The sequence below is a fragment of the Hypanus sabinus genome, chromosome 7 (genome assembly GCF_030144855.1).
Source record: "Hypanus sabinus isolate sHypSab1 chromosome 7, sHypSab1.hap1, whole genome shotgun sequence".
NCBI lineage: Eukaryota > Metazoa > Chordata > Chondrichthyes > Myliobatiformes > Dasyatidae > Hypanus > Hypanus sabinus.
Window position 1 is genome coordinate 157747097 of NC_082712.1, and position 27190 is coordinate 157774286.

The following is a 27190-nucleotide window of genomic DNA, read 5'->3' on the forward strand; positions in this document are numbered from 1 at the left end:
AGCCACTGCTGTACAGCTGAGTTTCTTTTAGGTAATACATGATAATGTACAAACTGTCTCTCCTCTTTTTGGGATATTTTCATAATAAGTTAACATAACAAAGTAAGAGTAGAAGCAGGAAGTGATGAACAGTCTTGGTCCAAACTGTCAGTAGTTTATTCTTTTCCATATATGCTGTCTGACTTGTGAGTTCCTTCAGCATTTTGTATGCGTAACTGGATTTTCAACATCTACAGGACATTTGCCTTTTCGAGCTTGCTTTGCTGGTCATCAGATTCATGCCTGTCTTCTGCCTCATCTTAGGTTTCAATACCCCTTTATTCCATAATATCCAGAAATGTTTCAAACTTTGTTTCAAATGAAGTCAATGACAGAAACCCTCTATCTCCCAGGCAGGGAATTCCATAAATTCACCACTATTTGCATGAAAACATCCTTGGCATCTCAGTTCTCTTTGCTTTCCGTCTGAAAGCCAGTTCGCAAACCATGTCAGTATATTACCCCACATCTCCATGTTTTATGAAAATCTAGATAAATCACATTCCCTTAGCTATTCTGGCAGACACAACCTCAAACTCCAAAGAAATTAGACAAAAATCTCTTTTCTTTCATAAGTCAATGCTAGAGCTGACTCCGCTCAATTATTTTATTATTTTATTTATTGAGGTGCAGTGTGGAATAGGCCTATTCTGCCCTTCGAGACAGGCTGCCCAGCAATCCTCTGATTTAATCCTAGCCAAATCACAGGACGATTTACAATGAGCAAGTAACCTGCCAACTGGTACATCTTTGGATGATGGGCAGAAATCAAAGTCTCCGGAGGAAACCCATGCAGTCACAGGGAGAACGTATGAACTCCTTACAGCCAGCGGCAGGAAATGAACCCAGGTCACTTGTACTGTAAAGCGTTGTGCTTTATGTTACCATCCCGCTGCAGATTATATTATTAAAATTCTTCACTGTGTTCCGTTATTACACCCTCATTATATTTTCTAGTATTTCCCTTCTACTTCCATTAAGTGAACGGATTGGTAGCTCCCTGTCTTTTCTCCTCTCCTTTCCTTAAATATTAGGGTCACATTTGCAATTCTCCAAGCCATAGGATTAATTCCAGAATCAACACAATATCCAACTATGATAACTAGAGGAGTTCACCATCTCTATTAGCCACCTCCAGTATTTTAAAACTCTGAGATATGTAAAAGACAAGAGATTTATTGGCTTTTGTCTCACCAACTTCTTTAAATGCTATTTTAAGTACTAGTTTTTATGAACACTTCATTCCTTAAATTCCTCATTCTTGCCAGACACTTGATTTCCTTTGCATGGCCAAGTGGAAATCTGGTATGAACTAAAAGCAGCAAATAACTATTGCAACGCCTGGCGTTGTTTGATAATTACTCCACGGTAGCTTAGTTTAGGATTTGTAAGGTGGCAAAGAACATGTTTCCAAATACAAATGTGAATTTAATGCTATTTTTAATCACTATGAGACCAACTCAGTAAGGTTGAAGCATGTTATCAACAAAAATGAAGCACTTGATTTACTCAACTACTCACCCTTTGTACTACAATGAGAAGAAAGGTTTGTTTTTTTAAACATACTGGAAGAAGACTGAGAATGCTGCTCAGTGGGTGGGGATAGGAATACAGACAAATCGACCTAGGATCTCTTTGAGCCTGTTTTGCTTCTCAATAGGGTCACACTTTCCTGGAACCAGTTGATATTTCTATGACTATGGAGTATTGTTTCTGAATTTCACTCCTGAAAGGTTTGTCTCTAACTTTTTATTTCTTGTCCCGGATGCTTAACTGGTGGGAATACTTACTTACAAATACTTCTAATGCTTCTTAATAGCTTGAAAACATTTTTTTTTTCCAAATCCGCCTTCTGGATTTCAGGGAATACTGTCCTGGTTATTATAAACTCACATTATAATTATAAACTCATGGAGTTCAAATAGCATTCAGTAAATCCCTTCCAAGGTTTATATATCCTTGGGAGTGATATATACTGTAGAACTCAATGCTTTACTCTAGGATATTTTTATGATTTAGGTAGATGTCCTCCAATAATTTCCTTATCCAGACTCCTTTCATTTTTTAGTTTTGAATATGCGTGCCATTGGTGAAACTGAAATCTAACTTTCATGGTTTTGTCATTGATTTACATTGGTCCGTCCCTTGGTAACTTTCTTCTAGCATCTACAATGATTACAATGGGACTTTTTTAATGTTACCAGCAAACCTAGATGATTCATTCTTTACTTCTTCATCCAATTTCCTAATAAAAGTAGTGAGTGGTTGTGCAGAATACACCTTGCTGTGTGATGCTCTTAGTTATGCCCTGTCAATTACAAACTTGGTTTTCATAGCCACTTAACCTCCTTTCTTTCCTTGGCAACTGGCTGACTCAAAGCCAGACCTTTCCCAATAACATATTTGAAATAATAACAAAAGAAACAGAAGCAATGATTAACTGTATGGTTCCTTGAACCTGATTAAAGTTTCAAAAAAATAAAGCAGCTGAGTTGGTACTGAAACTTTCTTGCCTGATTTGGTATCCAAATGTTATTGATTTTCATATTGAATATGCTTAATGACTGAACATCAGTTTCCCTCCCTTATCTGAGACCTTGACCCCAGCTCCAGACGCTTCAGCCAGAGGAAACAGCCTCTTATGATTTCTGCTGTCAATCCCACTTAAAAGTCTTCTGTGTCTCAATGAAATCACCTCCTATCCTTTCACATTCCTGTGGGTGTGTTCCAGTGTAATCCACTTTTCCTTGTAGGATAACTCCCCCATCCTATGAAACAACCTTGTGAACTTATATCATACTGACTCAAAGTCAAGTTGATCCTTCCCTGTAGGGATTAAAACTGGGTACTAAAATCCAAATGAGATTTTTCCATACTCTTGGCCAAACTATTTTACTTTAAAACTCCTTGCAATAATGGCTAAGACCTAATTTGCTTTCCCAGTGTATGCAAAAGCTGCATGTTTTCTATAGTTCACAAAACCAGCACATCAATATTTCTCTGCACACCTACTGTACATATGCTAGTTTGCTGCTGAGCAAATATTGATCTAATTTTTTTCTCTTTCCATCACAGCAAAGAACCTTAGTTTCCTTTGTTGTAATCTTACCTTTTACCTTCTTGCTCTCTTGCTTAACTTACCTATGCAGTCCTACTGTGTCTACTCGCAGTTCACTTTTCATCGCACTTTGTATCATTAGCAAACTTGGATATGTTAAACTTCTGTATTTTCTAGTAAGTCATCAATGTATATCATGAATTGATGATGGTCTTGTACTGATTGTGATGGCAACCAGCAGTAACAGATCGTCAAACTGAAAATGACCTGATAATCATACTCATGGCTTTCTTCACTTCAAAATTCTATTCAATCCTGAGACCCCTTATTTAAGACTGCAATATTTTGTGCTGCACCTTATCAAATACCTTTTAGAGACAGAAAATCCCACACCATAGGCACTGGATTATTAAAAGGATGTCAGAATCCGAATCAGAATCAGGTTTAATATCATTGGCATATCAAAGTTCAAAGTAATTTTATTATCATCATATATACTACACTGAAAATTATTTTCTTGTGGGAATTCACAGTAAGTACAAGGAAATACAATAGAATTAATGAAAAGATGGACAAACAACCAAAATTCAAAAGACAATGAACAGTACAAATATAAAAAAGTAATAATAATACATAAACAATAAATATTGAGAACGTGAATTGTAGCGTCCTTAAAAGTAAGTCCACAGGTTGTGGAATCTGTTCAGTGCTGGGGTGAGTCAAGTTATCCCCTCTAGTTCAAGAACCTGCTAGTTGATGGCCCTTCATCAGACTGGACTAGGGTCTCAGCCTGAAACATCAACTGTTTATTCCTTTCCATACATGCTGCCTGGCCTGCAGAGTTCCTCCAGCATTTTGTGTGTGTTGCTCAAGATTTCTGGGATCTGCAGAAACTTTTGTGTCTGCATTTGGCTAAAGGGAATGGAGACAGCATGACAGAGGAGTAAACATTTCTTAATTGATGGTAGGGCTTGGAGGAATATAGAGACAAGCAGACTCAGGAACAAAAAATAGAGAATGATTGTCGTTCTGCAAATATTGTAACTGAGAGAAGAATGGGAGATGTCATTGTAGAGGGGAGATTCACCAAATATTGAATAAATCCAATTGTTTTAGAAACTGACTAGAGTAGAAGTTATTCTCATTCTTTTTACTTCTGTTTTGAGAGATTAGTTCTTCAATGACAGTATTATTGGATATCTGTCACAGCCTAGATCAGATGGTGTTGAGCATTACGTGATGCAATCATGTCTATTATATTTGGAAATGGGGGTGGAGGTAAGTGAAAATGTCATGGCAATATTAAAACCTTGGTAGCATCTTTCACTTGTGTTCTTTAGGGAAATCAAACTGCAGAATTATGACTCAAGGAAAGAGTGGTAACAAGGACCTCTGGCCCTTCATTAAAAGAATATTGAAGATTCTGTACTTATGTAGTAATGTTAGACAAAAATACATTGTGATTTCTTGTAAGATACACATGAGCAGTAAATTTATTAAAATATTCTGGACAGCCCTTGCTTTTGTTATTTTCGGTAATATTTTTTCATGAGCACATCTAAACAGATACAACAAAATCCCACCTACATTATTAGCTGTCGGCAGGAAGGATATTTATCCCAGTGAAAGGGAGTTCTCCAGGTTAGGAAACAGCAATCCTTTTGCAAAGAATCATTCATTCATTCTGACTACACAATTGTTTGCTCTAAATAGGATCTCTGTGCTGCAAAACTAAATGTTAGCAGTTCAAGAGGTGTGTCGTACAAAAGAAGGGATCTTTCAGAGCAGACAAGAGGCAGGACATCAGAAACCATGACAAAGGCAAAATGATAACATCACGATGCCTGATATTGTGATGAAGGCTATATGCACTTAGCAGTGACAAAGCTGTTCTGGTGAGTACAATGTGTATCAGCTATATATGCGCACAAACAGAATGAACCTGTGTGAAATTCCTTCTTTAATATTATAGCAGCATGAACTGAGTGATGGATGGAGAAAAAAAATCTTTCTTTTGACTTATTAATGTAATTAAATATAGTCTGAAGTTTGATCTTAAAAATAAGGTTCAAAACATTACCAATGCTCACAGCTGGCACAAGCATCTTCCAGTTATAGAGTCAAAGAACACCACAACACAGTAACAGGCCTTCTGGCCCATCTAGTCTTGCCTAGTTTCATTAATCTGAACCATACCACTCCATACTTCTCCCATCCATGTACTTAACCAAATTTCTCTTACATTGCTGGAATCAAACCCATATCCATCACTTCCACTGGCAGCTTGTTCCATATTGTTACCACCGTCTGAGTGAAGAAGTTCTTCTTTGGGTCCCCCATAAGTATTTTACCTATCACCCTTAACCTATGATCTCTAATTCAGTCTCACCAAACTCAGCAGAAAAAGCATGCTTGCACTTATGCTATCTATCCCCCCTCACAAATTTTGCATACCTCTTTATATTTCTAACATGAATTGCAATGGAGCAGATGAAAGGGATTTAAAAGGAAAGTTTTACGCAAAGATTAGTTGTTATCTGGAACTCATTTTAGAGAAGGTGGTGGAGTTAGATATCTCTAAGAGACAGTAAGCAGACACCAAAATAGGCAAGGAATTGACAGTTAGACTTGATGCGGAGTAGATGGTCAAAAACAAGAACACAGTGGGCAAATGGACTCCATGAGCAGATGGCTCTATTACATGGTATAGATTTAAATAGAATTGCGAGTGAACTGAAGCATAGATAAACAACATCAGTTTGATTCTGCTGCTGTCTGTAAGGAGTTTGTACGTTCTCCCTGAGACCACATGGATTTCCTCTGAGTGCTTCAGTTTGCTCCCACATTCCAAAGAACTATAGGCTGATTGGTCACATGGGTACAGGCTCGTTGGGTCGCAAAGGCCTGTTTCTGTGCTGTCTCTCTGAATAAGATGACCAGTGCCTATGTAAAAAAGCAGATTATCAGAATGATTGTTCTCTATCTTTTTTCTCAGCCATATTCAATACCATAGATTTTAAATATGACTTGACTGACTCTTTAACTAACCATTGGTTTTCATCACTGTCAAATTTTGTTCGCTTCTGTCATCTATTTCAATAGAGTCTGAGGAGGGTTCAATGGAGGCAAAATGGATCACAGTTGTTGAAATCTGAAATAAAAAAACATCGAATCCCGGGTCAAATAGCCTCTGTGGAAGCAAAAGGTACAAGTCGGTATTTCATGTGTGGCCCTTCAACAGGACTGATGGTGAAGAAAGAAGATTGCCAGGATATAGCTGTCCAGGGGCAGGGTGGAACATAGATCAATAGGTGATCGGTGGAACTGAATGAAGGGCATGATGGAACCTAATTAGGCAGGGGGCAATAGGAAGGAAGCAGTGTGCAAAGGGAGATGAAACCTAGATGGACAGGTGAGCATGTGGTGGTGATGAACTCATGGCTCTGGGTTACCAGTAAATGGAAAATTCATTATTCATAAGCTCACAAGTGGAATATGAGATGTTGTTCTTCCAATTTTCATTTGACTTCAGTCGGGCAATGGAGAAGACTAAGGACAGACAGATCAGTGTGGGAGTGTGAAGGAGACTTAAAATGACATAGAATCAGAAGCTTGAAATGGTAAATGTGAACACAGCACAGGTGCTCCACAAAATAGCATCTAGAGGAGGCCACATAGTGAACACTGGATGGAATAGATGAGGCTGGAAGAGGTGCAGGTGAATCTCCGTCTCACCTGTTTGGGCAAATATTTTTGGGTTCTGGGATGGGGGTGAGGAGGGAAGTGTAGGGACCTTGTCACACCTTCTACAATTTCAGCAGAGAGTGCTGGGGATGAGGTGGGGTGGACGAGAAGGGATGAATAGACCAGGGGTCACGGAGAGAGTTATTCTTGTGGAAAGTAGAAAGGTGGGGACGGGTGGACGTGACTAGTTGTGGACATGCTGGCAAGAAAATGATTGGGAAAGTTGCCTTATATCTTTTGTTTCCAAGTGCAGATTATTCTTTAGTTTCTTGTACACATTTGTTGAAAAGGGCTACATTCAAGATGGATGATGCTAGAAGAAACCTCTGTACGGTCTGGGATTTGGGAAAGGGACAACCCTATCGACCCTTTGATTCCTGTCAATATGTGTTAAAGATGGGCTAGCCACGAGGTTGAAATCATAATACGTGCAGGAATTCTGTCTATAATTCCAATATTTTGATCTAAATTAAACGGTCAGTATAATAAGAGGTTTACTTGGCAAAGTAATTCAAAATAACCCTTCAGGAAGCAGAAGAAGTTAGATGAAAACCTATAATGTTTTTCTTTATTTTTTTTTCCGATATTGGTTATTCCCAACTATCCTGCTCATACTCTCTATGGCTAAATGGTAGAGAACTACAGAATATCTGCACTGAGAAATTAAAGCTAGAATATTAAAACTATAGTAACTGAAGCCTATTTAAAGTAAGTTTAGGATTAACAATAAATTAACACTAGAAATCCAGCCTATATTTGCAAAGACAATATAAAACAAAAAAGATTCTTGAACACTCAGTATACCAAATTTGATTATTTTTCATATCTTAACCTCTCCATTGATGCTGATTAAAGCACAAAGTATTTCTTACAATTTGGTATTTTAGATTTTGAGAATCTATAGTTTTCTTTCTTTATGAAGTTGGAAGCAATTTAGATTGAGTTGAGACCTTTAGAGAATGGAAAAGTCCAGGAGGCTGTGACTAATTTAGAGATAGTGGAATGAATAAATGCTGACTGATGAGAAAACTAAGAATTATTAAGAGTTTACCAAAGGAGAAGTGAGTGCATGACCCTGCATGTTAGCCCTTGTTTATTCACATGTCATCTGTCTATGTATTGTCTTTGAAAGTGCTCAGAAGAGGCATTACAAGAATAAACATTTTCTATAGGTGAGCTTTATCCATAACTCTGCATTCTCATTCATGCTTTTGAACTTCCAGTGTTATAAATTGAAACCATAACACATGACAACTGAGATTTATTAAGTGTGCATGCAATTCACTAGTTTTGGACCACGAAGCAGATTAATGGAATCTAATTTTTTTTAAAAGCTACCATGTAAGTGAACTTCAAAAAGAAGGGTTTGTCAGTGCTTCAATGTGAGCAAGAGTGTTGAGATGATGTAGTCTTTAAATATTTCTTGTTTATAACTAACATATTTTCTTGATGTCTTATTCAGTTAAGTTCTGACCTGTTAAAAGCTATCTCTCTTACCTCACATGTGGAATTCAGTATTTGGTTTGTGGTTTGACCAAGGCTCTGAAAAAGACTGAGTCATCCCTGAGAAACCCAAACTGAGCATTGGTGGAAATGTGTTGGGATGTTAGGATAGAGACATTTCCCACGGGCAATCCATTCTCTGATCTGTTCCTGTATGGTGACTGCTTCAGTTGTATTTATGATCAATGATGACTCCAAGTTGAACCAGAAAACAGAATTGTGGTGCAATTGCTTTCATCATTCTACTGGCTTATTGGAGGGCACAACTGTATATCCAATTGAGGAAGTTAGACAAATGAGATCAACTTAATGACATCAGTGTGTCAATCATTCCAATACTTAAATTCAAAGGAATACAAAAAGAGATGAAACATTCTATTCTAAATATAATGTAGTGATTACATTCTGTTGAATCTGAGGTACAATCTTGTAAAAAGTGTCCTTGCTAGATCTGACATACAGTCTGTGACCACTTTATTAAGTACACCTGTGCACCTGGTCATTAATGCAATTATCTAATCAGCTGAGCATGTGGCAGCAACTCAATGCATAAAATCATGCAATCATGGTCAAGAGGTTCAATTGTTATTCAGACCAAACATTGGAATGGGAAAGAAATGAGATCCAAATGATTTTGACCATGGAATGATTGTTGGTGCCAGATGGGGTGCTTTGAGTATTTCAGAAACTGCCGATCTCCTGGGATTTTAATGTACTGCTGTCTCTGTTTACAGAGAATGGTGGGAAATAACAAAAAAAAATCATCCAGTGATGACAGATCTGGAGATTAAAATGTCTTGTTAATGAGAGAGGTCAGAAGAGAATGCCCAGGCTAGTTCAAGGTGACAGGAAGGCAATAGTAACTCAACAAACCACATGTTACAACAGTGGTGTGCAGAAGACCATCTCTGAATGCGTAACATGTCGATCCTTGAAGAGGATGGACTACAGAAGCAGAGGACCATGAACATTCGCTGAGTGGCAAATTTATTAGATACAGGAGGTACCTAATAAAGCAGCTACTGAGTTGTAAATGTGGTCTGCAGATGCTGAGGCTGTGAAAATCTATGATGCATTGCTGTAGAGAAGGCAAGGCATATACTTCACTTAGCCAAAGGTTCTTGCCAATTCTCATGAATGTCTCCCGAAGGTTTTTAATAAAAACATCTTTTATTAATCTTTTTAATGTAGCAATTTTAAGGTGCTTTACCTACTAAATTTGATTCTAAACAATTTTTTAAAATATTAGAACAGGGAAAAAGCATGGTGAAAGTAACAGGAAACAAGGAGCACCAAGGAGGTTAGAGCAGAGAGATTTGGGAAGGAATTGCAGAGATGAGGATTTGGCACCTGAACAGGTATCTGCTAATATTAGAGTGAAGGAAATCCCAGACGCTAGAGCTGGACAATGGGAAACATTTGCCCTGATTCTTGTGCTGAATTCTGTTCACTGAATTGAGTTGGAACAAAATCAGGTGGAATGGAAAGTAAACTGGTTATTATATATCAGCTATTTTCCAAACTTGCTTTAATGTTTTTTCAGTTTTGAAAAAATTCACAAGAGATGTGCAGAATGTACAGACTAGTGTACTATGGTATTTCAAAGCAACCCGGTGTAACACCTACAGCTCCAACAACTTGCTGTTAAACAGTCTTTAGCTTATAATGCATTTTCAAGTGTTTCATGAGAGAGATCACAAACAAAATCTGAAACTGAACTACAGAACTATTAGAGCTGATGACCTACAGTTTTATTAGAGTTATTAATAGGGAATCTTTAAACAAAAAGAAATGTGGAGAAGTTTAAGAAGGAAATTCCACTGATTAGTCTTTGACAGTGATGGAATAGCTGCCAATAGTGGAGTAACTAAGATATAAAATAATAAAATGACAATTTACTGTGTGTTATAAGTACATAATTTGAAGAGCACGTAATATTGTAAACACTGTAAACACTGATACATGAATAGGAACAGCTGGAAATACTCCGCAGCTCAGCCACCACCTGTGGAGAGAGAAACCGACAGTGTTTCAGGTCAGTGACCTTTTGTCAAAATTATAACATGTTTGAGATTTAGCAGGCATTATGCAAGATTAGTGGCAGATACAGTTAACTCTTTGGCTCCAAATTTTAGTTCCATGGTGTGCCTTTCTTGGGTTCTACAAATGTTGGAATGGTTCCAAGATTATGCCTGAAGTATGTGGCGAGTCATGTGGGTAGTTTTTTTCAAGGGCATAATTGTATGCATAGTTAATGCTTCGCTGCAGTATACATTGTGAAGTTAATCAGTCTAAAAATACCGATGACAGCAGAGCTATTTTAAAGTTTAGTCCTCCAGCTAATGCCATCCCTTACCCACACAGAGGTGAGCACATGTTCAGTAGCAAGAAGAACCTTTGCATGAATGATTTCAGGAGATTCACCTGAAATAGTTGCTAATCAGTTTTTGCTCTATATGTTATAGTGTGGCAGGTACAGATGAACTTCATCCTCTCTTCAAGGCATCTACACTTCTCTAGTTCTTTCTGATCATTGGTACACTAGTGAATTAACCCCTTAGAATGTAAAATGACTGGGGAAAATAGCAAAGATCAAACAGAGTAGAGGGTCTGCTCGGAGAGCAGGAGGAGGAGGTGGTGTATCTGCCCAAGGAACAATATTTTTGGGTTACTCTCACCACGGAATGGTGTAAAGGCATTTTCGTTGTAATGTATCACTTGCCTCAGTCACAAGAGACACACTGCAGCAACGAGGTCAACATGAACTGTTTGCCCCGCTCCCATTAGGGGAGAGGCTGCACAGTGTCCACGTCAGGACCATTACACTCAAAAACAGTTACTTCCCCCAAGCTGTCAGGCCAATCAACACCTCTACTCATGAACCACTCCCCACCACCACAATATACACATCACCTAGTACCACTTTAAACATATATAATCAGTCTAGGTATATAAGAGTTACTTGTACATTTTTCTTGTATTGCTTTTATATTTATACTTAGTGTTCTTTATGCTAATTGTGTTTTTTATGCTGCACCGATGAATGACAACAATTTTCACTCTTGAATTGTTACTAGCTGTGAAGATAACTGGACACAGTTTTACCTATTGGAGTTCTTCCAGCTGTAGGTGAAGACATATACATCTTACAATTTTCCATCCACATAAGTTCAAGGGAAGACACAGACAAAGATAGTTTCTATGAAGTTGGTGGACTGGATTCAAATTTGGCTTGCTTTTAGAAGGGGATAGTGATGAAGTCAGTGATCAGAAGTGTTTTCAAGATTAGTGCTGGGACCTCTGTTGTTTGTGATATATGTGGATGATTTGGACAAATATGCAGGTGACCTGATGCCTGACCAGGCAGGGAATTGAAGAATATAAGCCATGTACAGGCAGATGTGCAGTTTAAATGGCCATCAGGGTTGGGACAAAAGCTCATGACCTGCACTGCACTGTTCTACATTCTATATTCCAACTACATTTCATTCTCTCCTGCAGGTGGACTGAACACATGGCTTAGTGACTTCATTTTTGTAGAGTACCTTTACCCTTAACCCACAACTTTGCAAGCTCTGGGTGTCCACTCTGATTTACGCAGTGAAAGCAGATTCCAGTCTTTTGATCTCCAGCTGATGAGTGAACACAAACAGCAAAGCATACAGATTCCGCCTGTGGTAGTCCATCCTATCATCCACATCTTGGCCAATCTCAGCAGCTGAAATTGCTGTTGACAGGCCATTGACTTCAGTGCAGAATCTATGGCAAGCATTCATAATGGACAGGTACTGTACATGGTTAGGAAAGGTTTAGGGGGCCAAACTTAGGCAAATAGGTCTAGTTTAGGTAGATATCTTGGTTGGCATGGACCAAAATGGCAGAAGAGTAAGAATTATTAGGGATAGGATTAATGAACATTTGGCCTAATGACAACCTTGGCCTAATTGGGGACAGTGTGGGTCTTACTAACTTGATGGAGTTTTTTTGATTGGATGACTAGTGGGATTGATGAATGTAGAGTTGTGGATGTTGTTTACATGGACAGCCTTTGACAAGGTCCCTCATGGGAGGCTCATCCAGAAGATTAAGATATATAGAATCCATGGTGACTTGGCTATTTGGATTCAGAACTGGCTTGGCATAGAACATAGAGGGTGGTGGTCAAAGGGATTTATTCTAGCTGGAGCGCTGTGATTAGTGGTGTCCTACAGGGATCTGTACTGGGACCTCTGCTGTTCGTGATGTATATAAATGACCTGGATGAAAATATAGGGGGGTGGGTAGTAAGTTTGCAAGTGATACAAAGATTGGTAGTGTTGTGGATAGTGTAGAAAGCTGGCAAATAATACAGTGGGATTGTAGATCAGTTGCAGATGCAGTATGAATAGTGAAATGGCAGAATGAGGTTAACCTGACCAAATCTGAAATGCTACACATTGGTAGGTCAAAAGTAAAGAGATAGTACACTGTTATGTGCAAGACCAATGATTAGCAGCATTGATGAGTAGAGGGATCTTGGAGTCCAAGTTCATAGGTTGATAGGTGGTTAGAAGGTATATGGCATTCTTGCCTTTATTCAAGACATTGTTCTCAAAAGACAGGAAGTTATGTTGCAGCTTTATAAAACTCTAGTTAGGCTGTATCTGGAGTATTGAATACAGTTCTGGTCACCCAGTTATAGGAAAGAGGTTAAGACTTTGGAGAAAGTGCAGAAGAGGTTTGTCAGAGTGCTGCCTGGACTGGATGGGCATGGGCTACAACAAGAGGTTGAACAAAATTGGGTTGTTTTCTCTGGAATGGCAGAGACTGAGGGGAGATCTGATAGAGGTTTAAAAGATTATGAGAGCATAGATAGACAGACAGTATCTCTTTCCCAGGTTTGAACTGCCTAATACCAGAAGGCATACATTTAAGGTGGGGAGGGCAGGTAGTTTCAAAGGAGATTTCAAAAGAGGGGCAACCGTTTTTTTACTTTTTCACGGAGTGGTGTGTGCCTGGAATGCACTGCTTGCAGTGGTGGTAGAGCCAGATACATTAGAGACTCTTAAGCGATGTTTGGATAGACACATGAATGTGAGGAAAATGAAAGGATAAGAACATTGTGTAGGCATAGGGATTCATTAGTCTACCCATTTGATTACTAATTTCATTTGTTTGGCACATTATTGTGGGCTGAAAGGCCTGTTCCTGTGCTGTACTGTTCTGTGTTCTATGGGTCTGTATCCATGCTGTATGACTTTATAGGATTCTCCTCCTGGTTTTCCCTTGGAGGAGAACTTCAAACAACATGACACAATAATAAGGGCCACTTAAGACTGAGGTACGTAGGAACTACTACCACAGAGGCCAGTGTGTCTCTGTAGTTCTCCATCCTGGATACTGAAAAGACAGCAGTATTGACAGTACTTAAAGAGAATGCAGATTCCATTTTTGAAAGACAGGGTAGCTGAGAACAATGAGGTGTTGGCACAGAAGAGAAATTAAGGCCTGGGGACTGATTCACCAAAGATGAAATTGAATGGTGAGATAGGCTTGCGGGGCTGTATGATATCCAGTTTTATTCTGTTAACTCATATAATTAAAGGGAATTTGATGTAGCAGTCTACTTTCTTAAGTAATGCTCTCATTGTCTGTAATGTTCTGAAGGAGCCCCGTGGACCTCTTTTTGCTGGGGTCCCTTGGTAATGATGCTCATGAAGAAGGAAACATGTAAATTGGGCTACTTACCAAATCCGATTGGATCCCAATTCCCAGTCATCAGCTCCATACCCACCCTCTGTTACTGCACATCAGATCATCCAAATAGCTCCAATAAAAATGGCTGTAATACGAACTTTACAAATCAAATCTATGAATCAAGGTAGTTAATCATCCTTATACATTTTATTGGGCATGCCTTCTGTGTGCATTTTGTTGATCTACTGATCCCGTAGAGTGTATTCCCAGTGCCTCTAGCATACCTGATAGATGGCTGGAGACTTTCAATGGGAGAAGCTGCAGATGGCCTTGAGCAGCTGTTGGATCCTGAAAATCTTGTGATCAAGAGTTTCTTCAGTCAAGAATGAAGCATAAAGCCTATTGCTTACGATCATTTTTATTAAGTGTTACATGAATGGAAAATGAACAAGAAAGAGGAGCTGAGAGAACAAAGTAAAGAGAAAGGAAAATGCAGTCATGGTCATCTCATACTCAGACTAGAGACAATAAATTTCGAATGATAACCACTAACCTAAAAAAACCCGATTCAAGAAGTGTGATACCTGCTAACTGAAAACTAAGAAGTTTCCAGAAAAACACAGTGTAACTGTATGACAATTACGAGAAAATTCACTGAACAATTGCATGCAAAAATGCAAGCAGGCATAGGAAAGTTAATTTACAAGAACAATAACAATTCCAACAGAGCTCCTGATCAGGAAGGTTTGACGTTGGATTGTGTGTAGCAGAACTCTGGACTGCTTGGCAGAAACATTAGCATCATGGCAGTAGTTGATATCATTAATGTCGGCTTCCTGAGAAAAGACAGTAGATTTGTGCTCCAGGGACCCACAACTATTTTCCTGGGCAGGCTTCTCAACAGAGCTGGGAATCTGCTGGATAGCAGGTTGCTGGACTGTTGGACACATCTTTGAAAACTTGTATCCAGAGCCTCAACAGCAATAAATTGAACTTACGCGCAATCAATGTCAGCTTATGCCGCAGCAGTTTGAATTTCTGCAACACCCAGACACTGGCTGTTTTTTTTGGTTGGGATGCAGTGAAAGTTGAGATGTTAAGCAGAAGCAATGTGTCATGGTTGGCCACACAAAATGTTTGGAACTGCCTATTGCTTCCAAGCTCTGTATTGAGCTTCCTCCAGATCCCTTGCTTTTGGATGCATGATTTGCTGCAAGCTTGACAACGCACCAAGATCCAGCAGTTTTTCTTAGCTGTTTCCTCTCAAAATATACCCCTATGAACCTTGACCTTCTGGAGCTAGTCATGACCCAGCACACAGTGCTGGCCACACATTTCTCTGTCTCTCACGTTCAATTGTTGCAAGCTTCTCATTGTGAGCAGCATTAGAGGTGACTGTGAATGTTAAATTAGCTGGTGCTATGTTTAAATCTGCATTTATTTCTGGCCAGTTAATAAACTGTGGCAATTTGCAAGATACAAGGATACATCTGCAATAGAGTGGAAGGTGTGGTGTAGTTACTTACCCCACAGAGACTGGTTCTCCGTGCATTTTGTAACTCAGTTGAAATGTGGGGGACAGTTAAGGGTGAGAAAGGGTTAGGGTCGAAAATCTCGCCATCTTCATCTGTGCTGCTGGTATCACTCTCTCATTTTCCCTATTAAGGGTTAAGATCACGGAATCACATCTGTTCCCGGTACCCCCAATCACATTCTTGGAGAGAGAAGGAAATGTTTCATTGGCACAGTGGGTTTGAGTGATGAGGCTGTCAGGGGTCAATGATTAGCAGCCTCTGTAAGCTTTAGGATGTGGGTGTGAGGCCTGCCACAGTCTAAATGTGTGGGGGTGGTAAGCCCATGAACGTTGTTTACAAGCTCTGATTAATCGAGGTCATTGCAGGTGAGTGAAGGAGTAGCAATCAGCAGCGTCTGAGACAAATGATGCAGCTGGTGGACTGTGGCATTTGACAGTGCATTCACTCACGCTGAACACTTGTGTAAAATCACCATTGTTTCTGCACTATGGCATCTAGTTCCTGGGTGCCTGACCCCTGGGACTAACTTCCACAGCCATCTGCCCCCACTTCCTTCCAAAAGGTTGTCTAAAGAGCCCAAAGGGGATAATTCTATGCACCCCAAAACCAAGATCTCCTGTACAACATTCACGGTCTTGGATTCTATCTCTTATGCATACAGCTATTGAGCAGAGAATTTCATAAGTGAAAATTACTTCTCAGAAACCTTCCACCCCATTTTCAAATTACATTGCATCTCTCTCGAGGCAGCAGCCTGGATTTCCATAGGGTTGATTAGCTGTAGGCTCTCTTGACATTGCCTCCACTCTGCTGAGGTCTGCAGACAATGAATAGCAGGTTAGTGCAATCATATAAATCAGTCCGTAACACAATGCTTGTGTGATTCAAAGGTTTCAAAGGTACATTTTAATGTCAGGGTAATGTATACAAAATACATCCTGAAATGCTTTTCCTTCACAACCATCCACGAAAACAGAGTGCACCAAATAATGAACAAGAGTTAAATGTTAGAACCCCAAAGTCTACCCCACTAACTCCCCTCCCTCCTGCACATAAGCGGCAGCGAGCAACAATCCTCTCTCCCCCCCCATCGGCAAAAAACAGCATCGGCTCCCGCCACTGAGCACTCAAGCGTGAGCAAAGCAACAACAAAGACACAGACTTGCAGTATTTCAAAGACTTGTTCACCCAGTATCTGACATACCACAGGTTCTACCTCTCTCTAATAAGGGAGAAAGGTGTATCTCCGTTTTCACAGCAAGAGGGGGGACATAACAAACAACTTGCTGGTTTACGATGTTAAAAGTCTGTTGTGTCGCTTTTTTTGAGCTCTGTGCCCAAAGATCTCAAGTCTCCGAGCACATAGTCAAAGATGTTCCAGCTCCCACAACACACTGGTCTGGGACACCGACCTTCATTCCGCCAATCTCCAGAGCCCCAAGATCCTAGGCCTCCAAAGTTGAGCTGAACTCTTAGGCTGAGCCCTTGGTGTGCCGAACAAGGGCCTGTATTGAAACTCTGAGGACAGGTCCCATTCCCACAAAGAACCGTAATCAGCATGTAACTCCTGGTCAGGGTCTTCAAGAGAACCCAGAAAGGGAAAAATAGAGATATTAAAGATGGAAATAGAGCTGTTTCTGAAGCTGCAAGCAAAGGAGTTGCCGTTTAATGCCATCACTTCGCTCTGCTCCTCATGATTCGGTTTCAGATCCACATTCAGATTTATTCATCACAAGCACATTGAAACATAGAGTGGCGTGCATCATTTGCAATAACCGCCAACAGACACAAGGTTGTGCTGGTGCAGACAGCAAGTGTCGCACCAATTTCGGCACTGACAAGGCATTGACATGCCCACAATGTTCAGCAGAACATAATGCAGCAACAACAACAAAAGAAAAGAATGGCAGCAGAACAGCCCCTTTTTTCCACCCCCTCACACAGGCCTCCAACCCCAGGGCAGGCCACCTCCAGTCCTCCAGTCCTTGGCCCCAAACTCTCAGTCTTGAGGACATTGGGCCCCCAATACAAGAACATTATTTCTTTGTTTTACATAAAAACATTAGTAACAGCATCAGGAGTAAAGTAATCAGGCCACTATTCAGTGAGATCAGACCATTTCAATCTTGGACTGAACAGAAGTTTCTCCCCATACCCCCTTTACTCCCTAGTAGTTTAAACATCTATTAATCTCCATCTTGAATAAATTTAAGAAATCCACCTACACAGCATTGTGAATTAGAACATCACAAGGATAAATGATCCTCTGATAGAAGATATTTCACCTCATCTCTGTCTGAAATGGATAATGCCTAGTTCCTAGTAGCTCCACCAGGGCAAGCATCCACTCCACATTTACCTGTTATGTCCTCTCCAAATTTTTCTGTGGTCAAATCCGAATAGATAAAACTTCCTCAAACTTACTTTACATATCAACTCCTTTATCCTCAGACTCAAATAATATTTATTGCACAATTTCCAATACAAGCACATCTTTCCTGAAAAGGTTATAGTCTCACCAGTGTCCTGTAATATTGCTTCTAAACACCACTACTCCATTATCCTTGCAATTAAGATGACCATTCCATAAGCTTGCCTAATTGCTTACAAGGCCCGCATGCTACCTTTTGTGTCTCACATACCTGGACGCCCAGATCCCTTTGTACCACAGTATTCTGTAATCTGATTTAATAATTATGCTTTCCAATTTTTCCACATTGAATTCAATCTGCAAATTCATTTCCACTTATTTAATCCTCAAAACCTGCTCTGCAGCTTCCACTGCCCTTCCAAGTTATCAAAAGAGATTATCAATAAATAAGGTCTGGTACTGATGCCTTGTCACCCTGTTAATTACTGATTGCCATTCAAAGTGCTATTAAGCTCCGTTTTCTGTTATTTGTCCGCTTCCCTATCCATGCTGATATATTAACCCCAACTGACTTCAGAAAGCTGATGGAGGGGGCCGGTGTAAATGCTCCTGACTATGTCAATGGTGCTGAGGTTGAGAGGGATGAAAGCTTCACATTCCTAGGTGTGTATACCATCAGTAGTCTGATCTGGTCCAATCACGTTGATGCCATGGCTAAGAATGCTCACCAAAGCCTTTATGTCCTGATGAGGCTACAGAAATTCAGCACCTCCCCATCAACTCTTACCAACTTTTGGCAATGCACCGTTCATTCTGTCTGATGTACTGTATTGCACTTGGTATGACAACTGCTCTGCACATGAGCACAAGAAGCAGCAGAGAGTTATAGACACAGCCCGGCGTATCACAGGAACCAGCCTCCTTTTTATGGGCTCTGTCTACTACTTCTTGCTGCCTCAGTAAAGCAGCCAGCATAACCAAAGACCCCACCTACTCGGAACATTTTCTCTTCTCCCCTCTCCCACTGGGCAGAAGATACAAAAGCCAGAAAGGATATACCAGCAGGTTCAAGGAAAGCAGCTATCCCATTCAGGTTCTTGAACAAGCCTCTTCTATGATAAGAAAGATATTTGGCCTCACAACAATCTACTTCATTATAATCTTGAATTTTGTTGTTGACCAGCACTGCATTGTTTTGGTAGCTTTTACACTTTATTCTGGATTGTTATCGTTTCACCTTACACTAGCTCAATGCTCAATGATTTGATCTGTATAAACAGTATGGAAGACAGGCGTTTCACAGTACATGTCATAATAATAAACTAAAGCTAATGTGCTCTTACATTCTGCAATCGCCTTTTAAATGGTGCATTACAAAATGCCCTTAGGATACTACAACTACCAATTCTCCTTTAGCATTCATGTTTGGGGTGTTGTCAAAGGGCTCTAGCAAATTGTTCATATACTGTTACTATTTCACAAAATCATGTTGACTCTGCTTGAGTGTTTATTATTTTCTAAATGCACTGCTATTACCCTCTTAATGAAGGATTCCACCATTTTCTTGCTGACCTACATTATGGTAACTTCCTGCCTCCTCCTTTCTGGAATAGCTTGTGTTCATCCAGTCCTCTAGAATCCAAGGTTTCAACCGATGGCTCTACTCTTTCTAAAGCCAATGCAGTTAAGGTACCAGGTTGACGCCATTAGATCTTGAGGACTTGTCAACCTTTATCCCAATGAGTTTGTCCAGTACATTTTCTCCAGTGTCATTTCTTTGGCAGTTGAACGGGGCAAGATTGCGCAAGTGAATGAAAGTTGGGCCGTGAGGCAGCGGGAGAGTTAAACAGCGAGCAGATTAAGAAGGGTCGGTCATTTCTTCGGCAGTTGAACAGGGCACGACTGCACAAATGCGTGAAAGTCGACCCATGAGGCAGCGGGGAGTTAAAAAGCAAGCAGGTTAACGGAGCAGGCGATAGAGTAGTGGGAGACGGAGTAGGAAGGCTTTGGCTCAAGAGGCTTCAGTGAGCAGAGGCTGTGGACGAGCTTCACTCCAAGTGAGGTAAGGTCAGGTAAGTTCCTTTAATTAATTTAATTACCTTAGGAATAGGTAATGGAGGCAATTAGGGCAGTCAAGCACTCCTTTTGCAGTATGTGGGAAGTCAGGGTGAGCACAATTGCCCCTAATGACTAGACCTGTAAAAGGTGCATCCAGCTGCAGCTCCTGACAAACCATGTTAAGGAACTGGAGCTGGAACTTGATGAACTTCGGATCATTCGGGAGGCAGAGGCAGAAATAGACAGGAGTTTCAGGGAGACAGTCACCCCTAAGAGTCAGGAGACAGGTAGCTGGGTGACTGTCAGGAGAGGGAAGGGGAATAGACAGAATGAGCAGAGCACCCTTGAGGCTGCTCCCATCAATAATTAGTATATCATTTTGGATACTGTTGATGGGGACGACCTACCAGGGACAAGTTGCAGTGGTTGGGTCTCTGGCACTGAGACTGGACCGTCAGCTCAGAAGGGAAGGAGGGAAAAGAAGAGAGCAGTAGTGATAGGGGATTCGATAGTTAGGGGGACAGATAAGAGGTTCTGTGGGAGAGATTGAGAATCCCGGATGGTCTGTTGCCTCCCTGGTGCCAAGGTCTGCAATATCTCGGATCGAGTTCTCAGTATTCTCAAGAGGGAGGGTGAGCAGCTGGATGTCATGGTCCATGTAGGGACCAATCATGTGGGTAGGAAGAGTGAGGAGGTCCTGAAAGGTGAGTTTAGGGAGTTAGATGTCAAGTTTAAGGACAGGACCTCAAGGATAGCAATCTCAGGATTGCTACCAGTGCCACGTGCAGACTGATTTAGAAATAGGAAGATAGCACAGATCAACACGTGGTTGAAGATATAGTGCAGGAGGGAGGGCTTCAGATTTATAGATAATTGGGCAGTTTTCCAGGGAAGGTGGGACCTGTTCCAGTGGGACGGTTTACATCTGAACTGCAGGGGGACAAATATTCTTGTAGGTAGGTTTGCTAGAGATTCTCCAGTGGATTTAAATTAGATTCAAGGGGGGAGGGGAACCAGAGGAACAGATGTAGGGGAGAAGGAAGAAAAAGATAGTAAAGTTGTTTGCACCATTAATGATAAAGATAGAGTAAGAGGTGGAAAATTTCTTAAATGCATTTATTTTAATGCTAGGAGCATTGTAAGAAAAGTGGATGAACTTAGAGCATGGATTGATACCTGGAAATATGATGTTGTAGCTCTTAGTGAAACATTGTTGCAGGAAGGGTGTGATTGGCAACTAAATATTCCTGGATATCATTGCTTCAGGTGTGATAGAATCGGAGGGGCAAGAGGGGGAGGCGTTGCATTGCTTGTCAGAGAAAATATTACAGCGTTGCTCTGGCAGGGTAGATTAGAGGGTTTGTCTAGGGAGGGTATATGGGTGGAATTGAGGAATGGGAAAGGTGTAGTAACACTTATAGGTGTGTATTATAGACAACCTAATGGGGAGCGAGAATTGGAGGAGCAAATCTGTAAGGAGATAGCAGATATTTGATAGGAGATAGCACAAGGTTGTGATTGTGGGAGATTTTAATTTTCCACACATAGACTGGGAAGCCCATTCTGTAAAAGGGCTGGATGGTTTGGAGTTTGTAAAATGTGTGCACAATAGTTTTTTGCAGCAATACATAGAGGTACCAACTAGAGAAGGGGCAATGTAGGATCTCCTGTAAGGGAATTAAATAGGTCAGGTGATGGAGGTCTGTGTTGGGGAGAACTTCAGGTCCAGTGATCACAGTGCCATTAGTTTCAATATAATTATGGAGAAGGATAGGTCTGGACCCAGGGTTGGGATTTTTGATTGGAGAAAGGCTAACTTTGAGGAAATGTGAAAGAATTTAGAAGGAGTGGATTGGAACAATTTATTTTATAGGAAGGATGTAATAGAGGTACTCGAGGAATATAAAGAATGTAAAAAGAATCTTAAGAAAGACATTAGAAAAGCTAAAGGAAGATATGACGTTGATTTGGCAGGTAAGGTAAAAATAAATCCAACGGGTTTCTACTGTTATATTAATAGCAAAAGGATAGTGAGGGATAAAATTGGACTCTTATAGAATCAGAGTGGACAGCAATATGGAACCAAAAGAGATGGGGAGATTTTGAACAATTTCTTTTCTTTGGTATTCACTAAGGAGAAGGATATTGAATTGTGTAGGGTAAGGGAAACAAGTAGGGAAGTTATGAAAACTATCATAATTAAAGATGAGTAAGTACTGGTGCTTTTATAAAAGTGGATAAGTCTGCAGATCTTGACAGGATATTCCCTAGGAACTTGAGGGAAGTTAGTGTAGAAATAGCAGGGGCTCTGACAGAAATATTTCAAATGTCATTAGAAACGGGGATGGTGCTGGAGGATTGGCGTTCCATTGTTCCATGTTGTTCCATTGTTTAAAAAGGGTTCTAAGAGTAAACCTAGCAATTATAGGCCTGTAAGTTTGAAGTTAGTGGTGGGTAAATTAATAGAAATTATTCTTAGAGATGGTATATATAATTATCTGGATAGACAGGATCTGATTAGGAACAGTCAACATGGATTTGTGCGTGGAAGGTCATGTTTGACAAATCTTTTTGAATTTTTTGAAGAGGTTATTAGGGAAGTTGACAAGGGTAAAGCAGTGGATGTTGTCTATATGGACTTCAGTAAGGCCTTTGGCAAGGTTCCACATGGAAGGTTCAATAGTTAGGTATTAATATTGTAGTGGTAAAATGGATTCAACAGTGGCTGGATGGAAGATGCCAGAGAGTAGTGGTGGATAACTGTTTGTCAGGTTGGAGGCCAGTGACTAGTGGTGTGCCTCAGGAATCTATACTGTGTCCAATGTTGTTTGTCATATACATTAATGATCTGGATGATGGGGTGGTAAATTGGATTAGTAAGTATGGAGATGATACTAAGATAGGTGGTGTTGTGGATAATGAAGGAGGTTTTCAAAGCTTGGAAAGAGATTTAGGCCAGTTAGAAGAGTGGGCTGAAAGATGGCAGATGGAGTTTAATGCTGATAAGTGTGAGGTGCTGCATTTTGGTAGGACTAATCAAAATAGGACATACATGGTAAATGGTAGGGCATTGAGGAATGCAGTAGAACAGAGTGATCTAGGAATAATGGTGCATAGTTCCCTGAAGGTGGAATCTCACGTGGATAGGGTGGTGAAGAAAGCTTTTGGTATGCTGGCCTTTATAAATCAGAGCATTGAGTATAGGAGTTGGGATGTAATGTTAAAATTGTACAAGGCATTGGTAAGGCTGAATTTGGAGTATTGTGGTCAGTTCTGCTCACCGAATTATAGGAAAGATGTCAACAAAATAGAGAGAGTACAGAGAAGAGTTACTAGAATGTTACCTGGGTTTCAGCACCTAGGTTACAGAGAAAGGTTGAACAAATTAGGTCTTTATTCTTTGGAGCGTAGTGGTTGAAGGGGGACTTGATAGAGGTAACAAAAATTATGAGGGGGATAGATAGAGTTGACGTGGATAGGCTTTTTCCATTGAGAGTAGGGAAGATTCAAACAAGAGGACATGAGTTGAGACTTAGGGGGCAAAAGTTTAAGGGTAACATGAGGGGGAATTTCTTTACTCAGAGAGTGGTAGCCGAGTGGAACGAGCTTCCAGTAGAAGTGGTAGAGGCAGGTTCGATATTGTCATTTAAAGTAAAATTGGATAGGTATATGGACAGGAAAGGAATGGAGGGTTATGGGCTGAATGCAGGTCAGTGGGACTAGGTGAGAGTAAGCGTTCGGCATGGACTAGAAGGGCCAAGATGGCCTGTTTCTGTGCTGTAAATGTTATATGGTTATATGGAATGCACTACTTATTTAATTTAACTTTTTTAATATATATAGGTGTACTTACTGTAATTTATATTTATTTATTTAAATTTTACATCCATCCCACAACATAAGGGAGTAAAAATCTTTGTGTTATGACTCCATTGCAATTGAATTGAATTGACTTTATTACTTCCATCTTTCATATACATGATTAAAAATCTTTATGCTGCGTCTCCAACTAAATGTGCAATGTGCAATTTATAGTAATTTATAATAAATAGTATGTACAACAGGATAGTCATTATAACATAGAAATACAGTTGTGTCAGTATGAGTTAAGCAGTCTGCTGGCCTGGTGGAAGAATCTGTCCTGGAGCCCGTTGAAAATGTCCTGGCTTTTATGCTACGGTACCGTTTCCCAGATGGTGGCAGCTGGAACAGTTTGTGGTTGGACAATGTACAGATATGTGAATTTATATGTCTAATGGCTTGTAGAAAGAAGCTGTCCTGTAGCCTGTAGTCCTGGCTTTAGAATTTAATATTATGCATTGCACTGTAATGCTGCCACATAACAAATTTCATGACATATTCCAATGATATTAAACCTGATTCTGATTTATGTTGCTCCTTGATTATCATTTATTATTGGATGATTTAAATGTCTTCCTCTGTGTAGACCAATCCAGGACAAATATTTTGAATCTCTTCTACTTCCTAGTCTCATCAATGAAAGGACCAACATTTACCTTAGCCATTTTCTTCCTTTTTATGTACCCGAAGATCCTTTTAGAGTAACATGCACAAAATGCTGCAGGAATTCAGCAGGTCAGGCAGTTTCTATGGAGAGGAATAATGAGATGAGACCCCTCATCAGGACTCATTCTGATATGCTTCTTGGACCGAATCATTGACTGTTTATTCCTCTCTATGGATGCTGCCTGACCTGCTGAGTTCCTCCAGAACTGTACATGTTACTCTGGATTTCCAGCATCTTCAGAATCTCTTGTAATTAACTTTTACTGCCAGATTTTTATATTATTTGACAATTACTTACTGCTCTATCTTCTCCCACTTTTAGTCATCTTTTTTGGTCTCTAAATATTTGCTAGTCCTTTGGCCTGTTCTTTCAATTGATACCATCCTAAACGTCCTTGGATATTCACAGATGTTGCAATGTTCTGCTACAGCCTTTCTACCTCACTGGAAAATACCTTTGCTGAGATTTATGAAAAATCCCCTTTAAATTCCTGCCACTTGCTCTTCAATCTGCTTTCCCCATCGACTCTATAACCAACCCTGACCACTTGCACTTGCCTTTATTTAGATATACAGTAGTATATTAGCTTTAGACCCAAGTTTCTCACCAAACTTAGCCTGAATTTTGAAAATGCAATGTAATTTTTTCCTAAGTGATCCTTTATGATGTTTGGTTCATCCTGTCTCATTTTACAATGCAAAATGTAAAGTTTCAGCTGATATATTTTAGAAATATATTTTTCTAAAAAATCCAACCCAAATTCACTGCGGGGATTAACCTCAAAGTCACTTTCTATGAAAAATTAAAAACATCCATGATTATTACCGCACTGTTCTTATACTGTCAGTCTATATTATTTTTGATCTACACTCTCTCCGACAGGGCAGCTATTCTTAGCAGGCCTATGTACTATCTCCAACAACTTCTCCCCTTATCCTTTATTACTTCAACCAAACTGATTCTGAACCAGTATCATTCATCTCCACTACTGAGCATTTTCTTATTCTGATCAACACGCAAAATACCAAGGAACTCAGTAGGTCAGGCTATATCTACGGAGGGGAGTTAACAGCCGATGTTGAAGGCTGCGATCCTTCATTAGAACCTCATTCTGACGGTGCTGTCCTTCTGCATTCACTGTCTACATTTTAATTTGCCGACATCTGGGGCATTTTGTCTTTGCACGAATATCGATTTCTTGATTGATATACCAAGCAAAGATTTACGTTGCCTTCTCCCCCGCCCAGTTAAATCTGGATCACAGACTTTCGTTCCCAAGAGTCAAAACATATCAACTAACCCAAAATGTCCAACAATGTCAAATTGATCAGGGTTAGAAGATTTAAAAATATTGTTTAATCATATTCCAGATTTACAAAGGTTGTAAATTAAAATGCACTTGGTAAATCGTGGTTAGCGGAATCTGTCAACAATAATTTCACTGGAGAAAATGCGAGTGAACTCACACCCAATGACTAGTGGTCCTGAAGCAGATAGATTCGAATTAGCCTGGTGGAAGCAAGATTTTTTTTTTGTTTTGACTCGCTGCCTACCATCTGTCCTGGGGTTTACTGCAGCGCTTATGAGCATTTGTGTATCAGCCCGATCTGACGCACAAAGTGGGGTGAAGGTACAGCGCGGTCTGAGACCGGAGAGATTCAATTTAAACCGGATCAATGAGAGCAATTCAATTACAGCTGCGAAATGGGAGATCGGAGCAGAGTCACGGTTGTCGCCCTTGCAACCAAACTGTGGCTAAATGTTATTTTCGAGAAAGCACTTGGAAATATGAGGCATATTTTTACTAATTAATTTGTTTTGCAGTGCGGTAATCTGCTGCGCACTGTTATCCAGAGAATAAATCAGCAGAAACAAATCCTCGAGAAGATCGGTTTATGCAGGAATTTGATATTAACGTTCGAAATGTATGCTAATAGTGCTTGGAACAGACAAAATTAAGTTTTTCTTTAAACATTAGTATTTGGTCGGCGAAATGGTTACTGCAATGGACAACTAAAACCCGCAGTTTACAAGTTTAAAGAAAAAAGTCTCGCTTCTGCAAAACAAAAACTCAATCCATCCAGAAAATGAAGGGAGTTATTTTTAGTGGTCCGATTGATAAAAAATTTCAAAGCTCGCTTTGCAATGACCAGAGCCCATCTTATAAGACCAGAGGGAGGCAGGCGCAGTGTTGAATCTTACCTGCAGTGGATATTCTGTCAATGACCCGCAGTCCCTCAATGACGTGGAAGAAGCCCCCAAAGGGAGCTGGTGAGTCAGAAAAAGAGGCAAAGAGATTGCTTCAACAACCATTAGCACGTCATTGGTAATCCCAGCGACACCTTTCACATCCGTGGCATTTGTCTCGATGTACTCTGCCGCATGTTTTATTTAAAGGCTCTCTCATACGGTTCCTGGAATGTGCATTATATAAACTTGACTGACAGGCTGTCCGAGACAACTTTGGATGTTTTCAGAGCCAAGGTTTAAAAGTTTTATTTGAAAATATTGACGGGCGACCGAGAAAATGACATAGGAATTAAAGGATTGTCAAAATGCTGCGATCCATACTATGCAAGATAACTCCATTTCGGCACTTTTCATATGCAGAATTAAGGTTAAGATGTAATCATGTAGCTCAAATCAGTAATTAATTGAAGTCTCACTTTAACTGCACA

At 40.1% G+C, this 27190-nt stretch overlaps 1 protein-coding gene across 2 annotated transcripts; it reads right to left on the reverse strand.

Annotated features, from left to right (window-relative positions):
- Positions 1–3622: 3622 nt before the first annotated feature.
- Positions 3623–26876, reverse strand: LOC132396433 (uncharacterized). Of its 2 annotated transcripts, XR_009512985.1 has the most exons (4): positions 26715–26876; positions 16251–16372; positions 6146–6248; positions 3623–6040 (listed from the first exon to the last, which is right to left on the reverse strand). XR_009512985.1 is itself a non-coding variant. In XM_059973968.1 (3 exons), exons 1-3 carry the CDS (start codon positions 26823–26825, stop codon positions 5631–5633), a joined length of 624 nt encoding a protein of 207 aa, XP_059829951.1. In that variant the 5' UTR covers positions 26826–26876; the 3' UTR covers positions 3623–5630. The 2 variants fall into 2 exon arrangements, 1 of the variants encoding a protein (XP_059829951.1); XM_059973968.1 differs by lacking the exon at positions 16251–16372.
- Between the last annotated feature and the right edge of the window lie 314 nt (positions 26877–27190).